This window comes from Gymnoscopelus microlampas (genome assembly GCF_963454915.1).
Source record: "Gymnoscopelus microlampas genome assembly, chromosome: 3".
Classification (NCBI taxonomy): domain Eukaryota; kingdom Metazoa; phylum Chordata; class Actinopteri; order Myctophiformes; family Myctophidae; genus Gymnoscopelus; species Gymnoscopelus microlampas.
In genome coordinates this window covers 25,943,100-25,959,476 of record NC_139940.1, presented here as the reverse complement: position 1 = coordinate 25,959,476, position 16,377 = coordinate 25,943,100, and the positions used below count along the sequence as shown (strand labels likewise).

At 44.0% G+C, this 16,377-nt stretch overlaps 1 protein-coding gene across 1 annotated transcript in view; it reads left to right on the top strand.

The window, feature by feature from the left end:
• Positions 1-3,164: 3,164 nt before the first annotated feature.
• bmper (BMP binding endothelial regulator) overlaps positions 3,165-16,377 on the top strand; it is a 31,171-nt gene continuing 17,958 nt past the window's right edge. The window contains exons 1-2 of the mRNA XM_084052122.1: positions 3,165-4,457; positions 7,138-7,223. Of these exons, the coding sequence (XP_083908248.1) occupies positions 4,220-4,457; positions 7,138-7,223 (324 nt within the window). The 5' untranslated portion in view covers positions 3,165-4,219. The remainder of the gene's footprint in view (positions 4,458-7,137; positions 7,224-16,377) is intronic.

Sequence of the window (16,377 nt, the reverse complement as noted above, 5' to 3'; positions counted from 1 at the left end):
TCAGACGGCACCACCGTCGCAGTCATTTCAGAAATATCTTCTCACCAGGAGACATCTCCCCTTGAGAGGTGCGCTCTCAATTTCCCTGCATTTGGAGCCTTGAAAATGACGTACTATTCAATACATCAATATGTTAGGTTGTGGGAAACATCTGTGTGTCACTAGTTTTCATATATACATTAAGGACAACAGATATCAATATAAAATAAACATGCATCCTTTTTATTAGAACCCTGAGGTAAAAGGTTCAATTCCGCAAGAGACAGTCTATGTCAATGAGCAAGGCACTGAATTCCTTTGTTCATTCATTGGCCCATAAATCATTCTGGATTAGAATCAGGTCAGCTAAAAAAAACTGAAATGTTAAATGGGAATTTTATTTAAAAGTGCAGGTTGGCATGTGGGCTCATTCATCAACATCATCGCCCCACTGCACCAACAGGGGCGTTATTTGGTCCCTACGGAGTGGGAGGAGGGTCATTTAGGGGCAAGTTAAATACCTGTTGAAACTCCATCTCCAGCGCAGTAGGGGCAGTGTTGCCATGTCTGCTTATTATAAGCGACTTTGGGCTTGTTTTTCTGTTGCTTATAAATATTGGTAGTTGCTGGTTGGGTTTTTTGGGTTTGTTTTTAAAGTGTAATTATTTGGGCTTGCTTCCATTTTTTTTTAATTATTGTTTTAACCAGTTCTCAAACATTTGCATGTCAAGGACTGAAGGACGCCCAAATTAATGTATTTCTCTGCAGTGCAGACCCCCCCATCTGAAAAAAGAAATAACTTTTCAAATATCCTTTCAAGAACTTTTTGAAAATAGCAGATCTACATTGGCTATAATAGCTAATAAGGTGCTCATGTGTCTCTAGTGGCTTCTTTTGGGCTTGTTTTTATACACCTCGCTGCGTATTTCTCTCACAAACTCTGGCAACACTGAGTAGGCGGCAAGTCAGCGAAATTGCTTGGGTACTCTTTGGCGCCATCTAGCGGCTAATATTGATGAAATACCAACTTTGAGCATTGCATGCTGCAGTCTCTCAGTCATTCACACTATAAATGCACTCATCAGGGCTGTCCTGTCCCTCGTGGCATGTTTACAATGCGAAGTAACAAGAGCAACCCAATTAGATAAAAGAAAGCATCGCTGCCTGACAGCGCTGAGGCCAGTAAAACCGGGCTGGGTCATAATTGTGTCTTTGAAGACACTCTTTCCCTTCCCATATAGGCTATGGGCAGTGTTGCCATGTCCGCTTATTATAAGCGACTTTGGGCTTCTTTTTCTGTAAAGTTGCTTGTAAAGGTTGGTAGTTGCGGGTTGCGTTTTTTTGTGCTTGTTTCTAAATTGTACTTGTTCATTTAAAATGTTTAAATGATCATTTAGACCAGTGGTTCTCAAATATTTTCATGAAAATGTTTTGTGCCAGGGAGCATTTGTGTTGTTAGAATGTAAAAAAAAAAAATCCACATATTACACATTTATTGCAAGTGTTTTATATAAAATAGCAGATTTACAAGTTCACAACGCGTCGCATCCTGTGAGCTTGTAGATTGGCTATTTTCTAATAGTCAATATAAGTTTAAAGTGTTTTAAATGTTGCTTCTTTGGGCTTGTTTTACGAGACCTGTGTGCTTGTTTCTCTCGCAAAACCTGGCAACACTGGCTATGGGAGATTCTGCGGGCGCTTAAAGTGTGAGCGCTTTAAAAAGGTGTCACTTTTCTAAATCTAACAGCATAATGTAACGCAATCCGCTTAAAAAAACGATCCTCACAAACCAAGTTCACCAGGAAATAATAGGGTAAAATGTAAGAGATGCTAGTTTATTCTTCAGAGTGACGCGTTTCGTTTGAATAGGTTATAAATTATCTCGCCTAAATTATAGCAGTAGAAATAACTTGCAAATGCATGATGGTAAACAACTTCATATCCATGAGGCTACAACCTGCACTAACCTCTAGTCTGCCTACCCAGTGGTGGAAAGTAACTAAGTACATGTACTCAAGTAGCCTCTATACTTAAGTACAATTTTGAGGTATTTTTACTTTCTTCAGTAATTACAATTTTCAATACTTTTTACTTATACCCCACTACACCTCAGAGGAAAATGTTAATGTTGTAGGCCTACTTTTACTCCACTCCACTACAATTATATGAAAACTTTATATTTACTAGTAGTCCTAACTTTGTAGATTTTGATTATTATTACAAAACATACATTATTATTATTATTATTAGGCTATTACAAAACATACATTATTATTATTATTAGGCTATTACAAAACATACATTAACCACTTCAGCCCTATATACTTTTTGACCATTTGAAAATAGCCGAACTACAAGCTCACACCTGCATTGTGAGCATGTAGATCTGCTATTTTCAAAAGATTTGTATACATTTTATACATTTGAAAACTTGTGAAATGGGATGGCATAATGAGAACTATACTTTCTACTTGTGGTATATAGGCTACTTTTAGTACATTTTGATACCAATACTTTTGTACTTTTACTCAAGTAAATGTTGAATTCCGGACTTTTACTAGTAACAGAGTACCTCTACATTGCAGTATTGATACTTTTACTTAAGCTAAAACATTTGAGTACTTCTTCCATCACTGTGCCTACCCGGTTTTGGCACCGCTGGTGTGTTTAGGGCAGTGGTTTTCAACCAGTGGTCCGGGGACCCCCAGGGGTACTTGAGGGAGTACCAGGGGGTCCCCAGCAAAATTAGTTAATAGCGTCACGATCTTTTTCAACCACTTAGTTTTGGCTATTCAAAAATAGCAGATATACAAGCTCTGTAGATCTGCTATTTTTGAAAAACCTTGAAAAAAGTGTGCATATCTTTGAATATTTATATTTTTTAATGCGAAAATGAACTGATATCTTTGCTTCTGGGGGTCCCTGGCACAAAACATTTTCAATTGGGGGTCCGCGGCCAAATGTATATCAATTTAGGGGTCCTTGGCATGAAAAAGGTTGAAAACCACTGGTAGCTCAGACTCAGAGTGGACACGTGAAGCAGCGCATGTACTGTCGCTACTCGGGCTTGTTAGTTAGTTGTGAAACGGGATCCGATATAGCAGTAGGTGGGTCTGTCTCTCTCCAACACACACACACACACACACACACACACACACACACACGCACGCACAGAGTGGTATTGTGTGTGCCGAGGAGAAGAAAGTTGAATAGCCGTGGCGAGCAGCAAAGCGGCGGGACAGATTTGGACGTCAAAATTGCTGCGGATTATTAAACCCCCCGGCGACGATTTGAATAACGAGGGGCCGTTCTACGGACGCATTTGGAGGAGGTCCCTGCACTGCACCCTGCGGTGATGTTTAACTGAAGTAGCAGGGTTTCTGTTACACTGGCATCGGCTGATGACTGAGATCGGCAGTTCGGCACTAATATAGCCTTGGTACAGAGGAGAGAGAGAGACCCTGCAAACAGCTTGGTACAGAGGAGAGTGAGACCCTGCAAACAGCGTGGTAAAGAGGAGAGAGATACCCTACAAACAGCTTGGTACAGAGGAGAGAGAGACCCTACAAACAGCTTGGTACTACAGAGGAGAGAGAGACCCTGCAAACAGCTTGGTACTACAGAGTAGAGAGACCCTGCAAACAGCTGCTCCACGCACGCCGGATCGTTGAGAGCATCAACGTGCGAAGCGGACCCAGGATTCTGGCCGCACATATAGGCTCTTCCAGGCAGCAGATAAGGAACAGATAGCCTCGGTTATAGGCTGTTTTTACAAATAGTCGCTTACTTTTTAGTGGACGGTTTTAGGCTACTCTTGATTATTTATTTATATTCCTTTTCATAAATATAGGCTAATTCGGAGAATTGTTTTTATTTATTTTTACTATTATGTTTGGGTTGCTTTCTGTGGCTTGACCGGCAGATATCATTTTTGTTGTATTTATTTACCCATCCACACAACCAGGGCATTGATTGGACTCGAGACTTATCTGTGGAACTTTTGATCTCTGCACGGTCGGACACTTGTTTTTGGGGCCATGCAAGAGCGCTTGAAGAGGCTGGAGGAGGCGACATGACTGTCACCTTTGTCATTGTAATGTGTATGTGTCAGATGGCCGAGGAGGACACGCCATCACATCGTTTTACATTTTCACAAAGTTAAGTTTATATGCGTTGGAACCGAACGAGCTACAGAGGAACTGGATGGGAGCAATTACCGTCATTGGTGGATTTCCTCTGAATGTGCTTTCATCATCATCATCACAACAAAAAGCAACTATTTGGATTTCAGTTTTACATTTATTTTGTTATTTTCAACCCGTTTTCCCCCCCGATCTTTATTTTCCCCGGGACCGAATTTAGGATGCTGTTACACAGCTTCTCAAGCGTCTTAACGGTTCACTCTCACATCACCTGCATTTTTTTATTTTTACTTTTATTATTCCAAATGCCAGGGTCCTCTACGCCATTAATTACAGGTAAGATTAAAGTCATTATTTCAGTTTACAAAAATAACATTCAACGTGCGTAAAAGTTGCCCATATCATATCATGACATTTACGCACATTGGTTCTCAAAGTGAGGTCCGGGGACCCCTAGAGGTTCCAGGGGGTCCCCAACTTTAAGTAGTTAATGTAGCCTCGCAATCATTTCAACCACTTTAAATCTATTTACACATTGGCTATTCAAAAATAGCAGATCTACAAGCTCACAGCACATCGCTTTGTGCCGCGCTGCGAGTTTGTATAGAAAGATATCGAAAATGTTTGGACATTTTTGAATAATTTTGGAATTTTTCAGATGGGGGGTCCGCGCCCAAATACATATCAATTTGGGGGTCCTTGGCATGAAAAAGTTTGAAAACTTAGTTAACATACCGTCACGATCATTTTAACCGCCTTGGCTATTCAAAAATAGCAGATATACAAGCTCACAGCGCGGCACTATGAGCTTTATAGATCTACTATTTTTTTTTAAATCTGAAAATGTGTGCATATCTTTAAATATATACATTTTGTAAAGCGAACATTTTTATTTGCTTCTGGGGGTCCCTGGCACAACACAATTACAGATGGGGGGGGGGGCGGGGGTCCGCGGCCAAATACATATCAATTTGGGGGCAGAGCAGGCGTGGGTCCGTATATAGGTTTGAGTCCGGTCTGTTTCAACCTCTCTGCCCGACGGCTATAGCCTACTAACGTGAAACACAATTCACTTCACCTGCAACATTCTGACAAGCTTCACCAAACATCTGCCACGGACACTTCTGCTGCCACGGGCTCCTTTTGAAACCCGTTGACAGGCGCATTGCATCATAGGCTATCGCTGTTTGCCTTGCAGCACTGTTGAGAAATGAGTAGAATAGGTCTGGGTCTATATCATGTACAGGTCCAGCCCAATACATCCATTATAATACTGCCTTATCGTTATCGTTGGACAAACAACATCAGAATGACTTAAAGAACAGCGTTTTCTATTAGTGGGCATCAGCTGAGGAGGAGGTTATATACCTTAAGGTCTAATCCCAATGATTACATTCCCATATAACGCCTTGTTACCACCTGCAATTCCAAATATGCACTAGCCTACTATCTAGCTCGCCCATGGTTCTCACATTTTATGCACTAGCCTATAATATCTAGCCTAGTGCGTGGTGCACATTTTCATGACAAGGACCCCCAAAATGATTTGGCCGCGGACCCCGTTGTGCCAGGGAGGGGCTCAGGGGACAAATATATATATATATATATATATTTTAAATACAAATGATTAAAATAACAATAAATAAAAATCTCTCGAGCTTGTAGATGATAAATCTGTTTTCGAATAACAGGAGTATAGGCATATTAAAGAGGGTTAAAGTGGTTAAACTGACGTCGATGCTAAACAAACTAATTTAGCTGTGGACCCCCTGGAAACCCCTCAATGTCCCCTGGCGGGCCCCCAGACTGGCGGACCCCACGTTTAGCCTATCCGTTGTCTCGCACCCGCGCAGTTAAACGATCGGTTGAAGCCAGGTTACACAGCTTTAAGTGAGATGGAATTGAGAGGAAAGTTGGCGGCTGCAGGAGCCAAGCGCACGCTGCCGCCGCAGCAGGTGAAAAGAGCTTGATGAATAAACAACTTGTATTCATTCATCTGGCTTTTTCAAAGCGGGAGAAGGCGTCGCTACGCGGACTGAGGCAAGGCGAGAGTGTTGGGTTTCCCCCTCAATCACTTACAGCCGTGCTGGTTTAATTACACGCGAAGGTTGTAAATGTTACAGTCGTCGCGGAGTCTGCGGGGTTTGTCTGCTCCCCGAATTAAAAGGTTGACTATCTTATGAAGTCCTGCAGACAGCTGCCGACTGACTGCACCAAGACAACACAAGTCACTTCTATAGGCCTAATGTGGATATACCTTGAGGGTGTCTAGCCAATTTCTATTTCCCTTATGCAGGCTACATATTATATTACAACGTAGACGTTTTTAAGGCCAAGGACCCCCTAGCTTAGAGAGAGATGAAGCAGGGAGGGACCCCCTCTATATTGTATAACATTGTGTTTCAGATTAAACTTTTTTTTTTACTTGGTCTGCTATTTTTCTCTGCTATTTTTGGCTATAGTTATACTCCTCAGAAAAGGGATGCTAGGGTTCAAGTGGTTAATGTAAAAAATAATAATCTTATCACAAAGATTTGGCAGCCCCGCTGTAGTAAATCTGACTGAGGACCCCCTAGCGGACCCCCTGTTGAAGACCCCTGCCCTAGAGCCACACTGTTGGAACCTTATTGCTAATAATTGCCTGTATAGTCTGCAAGTCCTACTCATTTGTTGCTGACCAATTATTCCCGCATTTAGGACTAGCCTATTACATAGCATATTTATATTTTTGGTATTTATTTTATTTGTGTGTGAAATTTTATTCCATTCAGTGTCAAAGTCATTGCGTCAGGGTTTCTAACAAATACATAACTATTATCTTTGAAATGCATGTAGGGCCTGGGCCTACCCAGAGAAGGGCCGAGTTTGGGATAAGACTGCCATTAAAAACAAAATATTGTGGTGTTTAGTGTGTGCACAAAAGTTAATGAAGCATTCCTAAGTTAAATGCTCTAACTTTTCAATATTTCATGAAAAGCCTAATGTCTAATGTCAATGTGTCACCTGTCCTTCACAGGTACTGAAGCCAGCTGCGAGAATGAGGGAGAAGTGTTGCACATCCCCAACATCACTGACAACCCCTGCATCACCTGCGTCTGCTTGGTAAGAAATAAGATAAATGATTATTTATTTATTGTTTAAATTAACTATGGATGAAGATTTAGCCAAATGGTTATTTGTTCCTTTGACATTGAGTTATTGCGCCCCATTTGTTCTTGGCACGTGTGAGCTGCATAAGAACACAAGTGATCTTTGCGCTTGATATTTGCTTTGGTCTAGCCAAAACGGACCGAACACATTAGAGATTACATATATGTAGTACTGATACATTTATTTGTTAAGTGATTATTTTGGCTCGATTGAGTGGTCTTTATCGCTAGGTTGCAAGATGTGTAAGAAGGATAGGGTAGTAACATATTTTGTCCATGTACAAAAGAAGAAACAAATCTCAGTGAGAAAAGGTTTAGTTTTTTAAAAAGAGCCCCTGTCGTCATGCTGTCTTGGCCAGGCCTGGTTGTTAAAATCAGCCTACAAAACGTTAAAGGACAAGTCTTTCCTGGAACATGTGCTCTTTGACCCCTGGCCATGCCCTGCTGTGAAGGTCATTGTTTTAGGGGATGAGAATGGAAGCGAGAAGCTTTTCTGTGTCAGTGCATTGACACCGGCTGAGAGTGAGGCTGCGCCACAGCGTGTTTTGTCTTTCAGGAGCCTCTTTAAAATGTGTCATGTGGCCAGAGGCACCGTTTAAACATTTGGGATTTTACTTTGACGGCTGTTTCCCCTATGTGAACCAGAGAGCTGGCCTGGAGTGAACTGGTGTGTGTGTGTGTGTGTGTGTGTGTGTGTGTGTGTGTGTGTGTGTGTGTGTGTGTGTGTGTGTGTGTGTGTGTGTGTGTGTGTGTGTGTGTGTGTGTGTGTGTGTGTGTGTGTGTGTGTGTGTGTGTTCGTGCGCGCGAGTGTGCGTGTATACATACATACTATCTATCTATCTATCTATCTATCTATCTATCTATCTATCTATCTATCTATCTATCTAATATATATCTATGTAGTAGATATATGTACTGTATATATACTCCAGGCGCCTACACCATTCCCCTTTGCACATTTACATCCAATGTCCTTTCCAAGCAGCCCTGCCAGTGTGTGATGGCATGCAGGCTGTCCTACAGCCAGCGTCTGATAGGTCTTTTGATACGGCTCCACTCGAGCTGCGCCCTGATCAGCCTCTGTGTTATCAGACAGCCATCAAGCAAAGCTCTGTTGAATGCTATCAGTCATCAGTGGACCACCGCTAGCCTTTCATCTTTACTTAACCCCTCCGCCCTGCCCTACACAACACACGCCAACACACACACACACACACACACACACACACACACACACACACACACACACACACACACACACACACACACAGCACAAAGATATGCACACAAACATGCACGTGTAAACGTGCACAATCAAACACACACAACGCAGTACACATCCACTTGGACAGCTATGTCGCTATCCTCCAACCCCCCCCAGTAGGGCATGAAAGACCCCCGTGTCGCCACGCTGTCTTTAGGGGGATGGAGCGATGGGAGGGGTGAGGGGGGGTGGAGAGGCTTTAAAGAGCGGTGGGTTTGAGCCGTCAGGGCTCCAGTGTCACTCACAGGGGGGCTCCCCAGTTGCTGTGGAGTACCTGCTAATGGCCCTGTGGCTGGGGAAACTGGAGGTACACACACACACACACACACGCACACACACACACAGAGGAACCATTGTGTGTCTATGGGAGAGAGAGAGAGGAGAGCGAGCGATGTATGGGGAGTGCTAGTGGAGAGGGCTGACAGACTGACTGACAGGCAGGTCTCCATGACGATCTGTTATCTAGCTGAATCCATCCATCTCTGTCGCGTTCTCCGTCTGTCTGTCTCGCCCTTTCTTTTTTCCAGTCTGTCATCTTCTCCTCTTTTCTTCTCTCACCATCGCTGTGACTGGTTGTCACGTTAACCTCATTTTCTCATTCTCTCTTGTCTTCTCTCTTTCTCCTTTCATTATCACGACAGCCATTGGCATCATCTCGTTCGGAGCTCTGGCATCATCATAACCAATTTCTACGCTCAGACCTAAATTAAAGGAATACCTCACGCCCGAAATGATTCTTTTTTTCCCCTATCAATTACTCATACCGTGATGCCCCGAATGCAAGTAGAATCTTTGGTTGTATCACATTCCTTTGCGATAAATGAAGAATCAAAAAACTAAGAGAATATAGACAAAAAAAATCACACCCTGTGTGAAGGAAGCGGTGCCTTTGATGAGTTTATTTAATTGGGCTATATATGAACTAGAGAAACAATGTTAAATCCCTGTAAATTCATTGCAAGGCTGGCCTCCTGGTGGCGCTATAACAGGGCAATGTGAAAAGGGGGGCCTAGTGGGAATATGCGTGGAAAGTTTCACGGAAATTGCACACTGCGTTCATGTGGTTTGTATGTGTTGCTTCTCGTGCTCATCCGGACGGACGGACATAACACACAGACACGGTCAAATGTAGAGCGGCTGGCACCGCTAAAAAGATAGGGGTCTGATGTTAAAAACAACAAAACAGCTCTCACAGTATAATCTCAGGTGTATGTCTTTACAGAACGTCACTTTTTCGCTGATACTTTTTGTTTAAAACACTTCCGGGCTAAACAACCTCATGTGCGAACTACGCACACGTCTGAGGAGCGCATGTGTGTGAACTCTGCTCGTGTGAACCCCACAGACATGTCCAGGCACATTCCTCGCTCGTGCATGAGACGGCTTACACCGGAAGTGATTTAAAAAGTAAAAAACTAAGCTTAAAGGTGATGGTTTGGAAGTAATGAGGATACGACTGGATACAAGACACTTGAGATTACAGTGTGAACGTTGTTTTGGAGTTTATAATCTGATTTTCGATAAAGTGATTGCTGTTTTTCATATTGGACCCCTATTATTATTATTATTATTATTTATTTTATTCTCTTCCTTTTCAACTCTATTATCTTCATTTTTGGATTCTTCATTCACTATATAGGAATGTGATACAAATAAAAATTCTCCTCGTGTCCAAGTCATCACAAGGTGATTCAGTTTTGGTGTTCCTTTAACACTCCCGTTATTTTTGTACGATATAGAAGTGCCAGGTCAAAACGTACGCACACACGCACGCACGCACGCACGCACGCACGCACGCACGCACGCACGCACGCACGCACGCACGCACGCACGCACGCACGCACGCACGCACACACACACACACACACACACACACACACACACATACACACACACACACACACACACACACACGTGCGCACACATAATCTGTGATTGATTAGCACAGTGAGGCTGACTGGCTATCAGCAAACATAGAAGAGGGTCAAAGGCTGTTTCCTGTGACAATCTTTTCTCCAAACAGTAACTGATCAATACAGGACATGACTATCCTGGCCTCACAGCGTTCACCTTTTGTTGTCTTAACCCTAACTCTAATGGCTGGTACCCACTGTACCACTTTCACAATCGTCAGGTAGTCATAAGATCGTCCACACTAGTTTCATACTAACTCACAACTATCTTTCTTGAAATCAGCTGTCCTAACACCGAGGCAGTCTTATTTACAAACTACCAAATTACAAATTACAACAATTGCAAAGTATACAGGACTGGTGTAAAATAGCTCTTGCACTATTTACATTGGTTTTGATGTAATGCACTAAACTTCAATTAATTCATTCCTCTCCTCTCCTCTCCTCTCCTCTCCTCTCCTCTCCTCTCCAATTGATTGGCCTGACAGAATCATTTTAATTCATAACTTTTAATTTATTCTTCTCTCTGGTTCTCTCTTTCAATTTAGTCATCTTCATGCATTGCAGTGAGTGGGCCACCCATACCTCCTAGTCTTCCACTAATGAAGGGGTAGAGAGAGAGAGAGGAGGAGGAGAAGAAGAAGAAGAAGAGGGAAAAGGGAGGGATAAAAGAGTGACTGAGTGAGTCAGAGTGTTACCCTCCGCTGTGTAGAAGAGAAGAGATAAAAGCGGACAGGGTCACTCCAGGAGAACAGAAGATATGATAAATTAACCACATTGACCCTGGCGTTCCTATTTTAGACATTAGTCATTATAGCCAAAATCTGAACAAATCTGAAAATAGCAGATCTACAAGCTCACGATGCGCAGCTTAGTACATAAATGACCACAGATGATTTAAAAATATGTGTACCTGATAAAGAAGGAAACTCCCCCCATACCATAAGTGGTATGGGGGGGGTATCTACCACATACGATGTGTGTTATGCACGCAGGATACATAAACCTTCTACAACAAGAGCAGATTTACTTAACAAAAGCGTGAACATTTCTGACATCCATTCCACTCGGTGGTCGTTCCGCGGTCCTGTCTAGGCCTATAAGCTACCGTGGCTCCGGCTCGCTGCCAGGGGCCATGACCTGTTTGTTTTGGAGGAAGGGTGAAAGGTGAGAGGTCATGGTGGAGGTGGAGGGGGGTCATGGAGTCTGAGGGCTTAAGTAGGCCTTTGACTCGAGTGCTTCTCTCCTCTCCCTAAGAGCCCCTCAGTGATGTCTCTGTCCCTCGCCACAAAAGACAGACGTCCGTCGTCAGACGGCCTGTCAACTTGATACAACATACCAGAACAAGAGAGAGCGAGAGATGGGGGGAGACGGAGAGTAAAATCGGGGAGACAGACAGAAAGATGGGGGAGACAGAGAGAGAGAGGGAGAGGAACATGGGGGAGACAGAGAATTCGAGAGAGAGGGCAGAGGGTATAGGGTATAGGGGCTGAAGGCTGAAAAGACCGAAAACCAACAGACAGATGGAGAGTTAGAGAGAGAGAGAGAGAGAGAGAGAGAGAGACAGAGAGAGAGAGAGAGAGAGAGAGAGAGAGAGAGAGAGAGAGATAGAGAGAGAGAGAGAGGGGAAAGAGAAACATTAAGAGAGGCATGATGGAAAAGGCTGACCGAGAGAGAGAGACTTCAAAAGGGGATAGGAAAGAGGAAGAGAGGTGGGTTGAGATCAAGAGAGAAATTGGGGGGAAATTGTGGGAAAGAGGAGGGAGGGAAAGTGAGAGATTAAATAATTAGAGAGAGGATTGATGGACAGAGAGAGAGAGAGAGTGAGAGAGAGAGAGAGAGAGAGAGAGAGAGAGAGAGAGAGAGAGAGAGAGAGAGAGAGAGAGAGAGATGGACGGACAGACAGAGGGTGAGTACGAGTAGTGACGTGTGTGAGGAATGACAACTGGTATGCCTTGTCGCCCCCTAGTGGTGGTGTGTCAGGAAATATCCAACTGGTAAAAGTCAAGATCTGAGGTTCTTGGTTTTCAGTATTTCTGAAGATCTACAGTCTAGATGATCCAACAGTCTAGATGAAGGTGTTGGGTCAATATGTTATCTTTCTACAAGAACCATGATGCCTTTTAAAATGCTGGCAAACATTTTGTCGGTATTAGAGTAGGTTTATTGTATTTTCAGGAAGTCAGAATACTTCAGTCAGATATTATTTTCTGAACACACATCTGTTGTGACCAAAGCCAGGGTTCTTAGATGAACAGGTTTAGGTTACTGGTGTGGAAGTTAACAGCCACTGGTGCTGTGAATGGGACCAGTAAAGGAATCCTCCGCGATGTTGTCATGGATCCCTCCTGTTGCTGTTCCTGCAGCATCTGCGCATGTCCAAATAGATCCCTTGATCCCGGGGCTAGCTGTGGTCGCCGTACACGCTGTTGTCAAGGAGATGTCTTCGTTTCCATGCCATTGACGCAAGCTTTTACTCTAAACTGTCTACGTAGAATGGAGTTAATTGATACAACACTGTAAAATCCTGAGCTGCAATCCGTAACTTTTAAGTCCTACCCAGGATTCAAACATGGGCCTCCCGCATGAGCTAGACGCAATCCCCGCTTGTCCAGGGGAGATGTTGCACCTGTGAACTTCAGGCAGCACTACTTGAGTAGGGAGACCACCTCCAAACACTGCAGATGTGCTAGTTATAGTGTATTACTCGAACAGATTGGTTAAAATAACGTTTCATTCATTCAATAAGCTCTGGATTCCAGCTTTAATTTAACTTAGAGAGTTATACATTAATAAATGAACACTGAGGAATTTACTGTGTAACGGTACACGCAACCTTTTGACTTTATCGATACAAAGGTTCAGGTAGAAAAAAAGGAAAATACCAAACTTGGAGGTTAAGAGGTTTTCCAATGAAAGAAGTGATCTTCATCATCTCCCTGTCTTCCTCTCCCTTCTCTCTTTGTGCCACTCATGCACATACACACTCCCACATTCACACACTTGTAAACATACCAACGCCTCATCCCTCCCCAGGGGGTCACTGTCCCTGGAGACAGAGACAGACAGTCCAACAGTCCAATCAGGGCCCTCTCCCAAACCACCCGCCGGCCAATAGAAAGGCCCTGAGCAACATAGCAGCATGTCCAGCGTTTATGAGGCGTGGCGACCCATCGTAACCTTTGACCCTGGCAGAGAGGCGGGGGGTCACATCTCTTTACACCACTTAGTGCTAATGGTGGCCCAGTGGAATGGCTTTGAATGGGCCGGCTGGGAATTTATATTGGAGGGTAAGACGGAGGGGGCTGAGTGGAGGGAGAGAGAGAGAGGTTGAGGGTTATAGGTAGAGAGTGGGAGAGTAAAAGAGATGGAGTGAGCGAATGACATAGATTGAGTGGGAGAAATGGGCAAGGCAGCAGGGTGAGGGAGTGAGAGATGGAGGGATGGAGGGGGAGAGAGACCCAAGAGTGAGACAAACAGTGGACAGAGTGATAAAACAGTTAGACAGGAGCGAGGATAATCTAAAGAAAAAGAAGAAGAGTGGACAAAGGTGTGTGTGTGTGTGTGTGTGTGTGTGTGTGTGTGTGTGTGTGTGTGTGTGTGTGTGTGTGTGTGTGTGTGTGTGTGTGTGTGTGTGTGTGTGTGTGCGTGCGTGCGTGCGTGCGTGCGTGCGTGCGTGCGTGCGTGCGTGCGTGCGTGCGTGCGTGCGTGCGTGCGTGCGTGCGTGCGTGTATGAGAAGAGCGAGAGAGAGTGTTGTGTGTGTGTGTGTGTGTGTGTGTGTGTGTGCGTGTGTGTGTGTGGATGAGAAGAGCGAGAAAGAGACTTTCTTGGCATGAATGTCTGTGTGTGCACATCATTTCATAGACTATGACAGAAAGCATTATAGAGAAAGAGAAACATGAGAAACATTTTGTCTGCGTTTATTTGTCGGTATGTTTATTTGTGTGTGTACGTGAATTTGTGCATTTTGTCTGTTTACTTTTGTGTATGTGTGTGTGTGTGTGTGTGTGTGTGTGTGTGTGTGTGTGTGTGTGTGTGTGTGTGTGTGTGTGTGCGTGTGCGTGCGCGTGCGTGTGTTAGTGAGAGGGTTTGGTTTGTCTTGATGTGGGTCTTGTTAGTGGTACAGTGCATACGACAAATACTATTCACATCAAATCATGTCTCTCTTTCTGCCTTCATCTTCTACATTCCCAGTTGTCGTCACTCTTTCCATTCATTATTCTGGAATATCTGTCCATCCATCTCTTATTTTAATGTGTGTCATTTAAGCTGGCAAGTATAGAAGGATGTAGCCGAGCCATTGAGATCAACATGTGCATTAAAGCTGTAATCCAGAACTTGTTTTAATTAATAAAACATTATAACTAGCACATCTGCAGTGCTTGGAGGTAGTCTCCTTACTTTTCCATTGAGAAATTAAACCCTGGTGTCGGGTAGGACACCTTACTGGTTGACAAGTAATACTGCCTGAAGCTCATATGCGCAATATCTCCCCTGGTCTCCCAATGCGAGAGACCTAGGTTTGACCGGAGTAGGTCATGAAACTTTAGACATTGGCGCTTTAAGCCTCCTCCCCCGACATTTGGTGAGTTGTGTGTGCATCTGTATATGCAAGAGTGTGAGAGAGAGGTTATGTATTTCCATACCCAGACTGTGACAGATGTTGTGTTCAGCTCCCATGTTTGGTTCCGTGCTCCAACTCATCATCCCAAACAGAAGTGAGCTGTGCTGTTGCTGTGCAGGCCTGACAGCGACGTTGCATGAACCTCCACGCTGACAGCCTCCAGTTCTCTCTATCCCACTGTACTTCTATTCTACTTCCCCTTTAATCCATCTCTGTCTGTCTTTCTTCCTTTCTTCCCTTACTCACCCCTCAACTTTCCATTCATATCTCCCCTTTCTCCCTCTCTTCCGTAATCCTCTCCTCTCCTCTCCTCTCCTCTCCTCTCCTCTCCTCTCCTCTCCTCTCCTCTCCTCTCCTCTCTCTCATGACATCATTTGTACCCAGTGTGGTTAGGTCTAGGGCAAGCAGCGCAGCTAAATTAAACTGCCCGATTTTATTTTTGCCATTTGGGGCCACAGTCATCCTTTGATCCCTCCTCGTTACAGTTAGCCAGCGAGGTGGCAAGGGATCCAGGGGCCACCACTATATAAACAGGCAGTGTGTAAAAAAAAATGTGTGGATAAAGTCGGTCATAAAACCAGGGTGTGAAAGTCATGTAGATTAAAACAGGGGAGAGCGAAGGACAAATGGAAAGAGAGGAGGGAGGCAGGATGGTGGGCGGTTTGTTTTGGAGGAGTGAGCCATCTCAGATGTGTGCCAAAGGTGATTTTGGTGTTTAGTTTTGTTGGTGTTTTGTTTTGGCTGGGTGAGTTTGCCACGCCGAAAGCCATTTTGCCCCCCAATAAAGTGAGTGTTTACACGTTGTGGGAGTGAGAGTGTATTTGTGTGAATGGTGGGTATAGAATAGGCATTTTGAGATGAAAGGTTCCTGGGCAGAGTATGGCATTTCGCCATGCTTGTGCTGCCTGCCAGGGTTAGGGTTTCCATTCCCAGAGCTGCTCAAAGGGTAGAGCACGGCACTAAAATAATGGTTCCATTCCCTATAGTCTAGCTCAGTGGTTCAAGCATGACACTAACATCGCAATGGTTAGGTTTTCCATTTGCTGTGTAGCTCAAAAACGTGGATCCAGGCAGAAGGGGTAGGGGTTAAGCACACATCAATGCAAGCCACTTTGGCTTAAAAGCTTCCCCCAAATGACATACATTCTGCTGCTTCTGATTGACAAATCATCTATCCCACCTCAGTCCCTTTATTTCTACATCCACATACTCCCTTTATTATTCCGTCCACATTTTACCTGCTTTACCCCCTCCTTGATAGATTTCATCTATCTGTCTCTGCCTGTGTCATTCTGACTGCCTCTT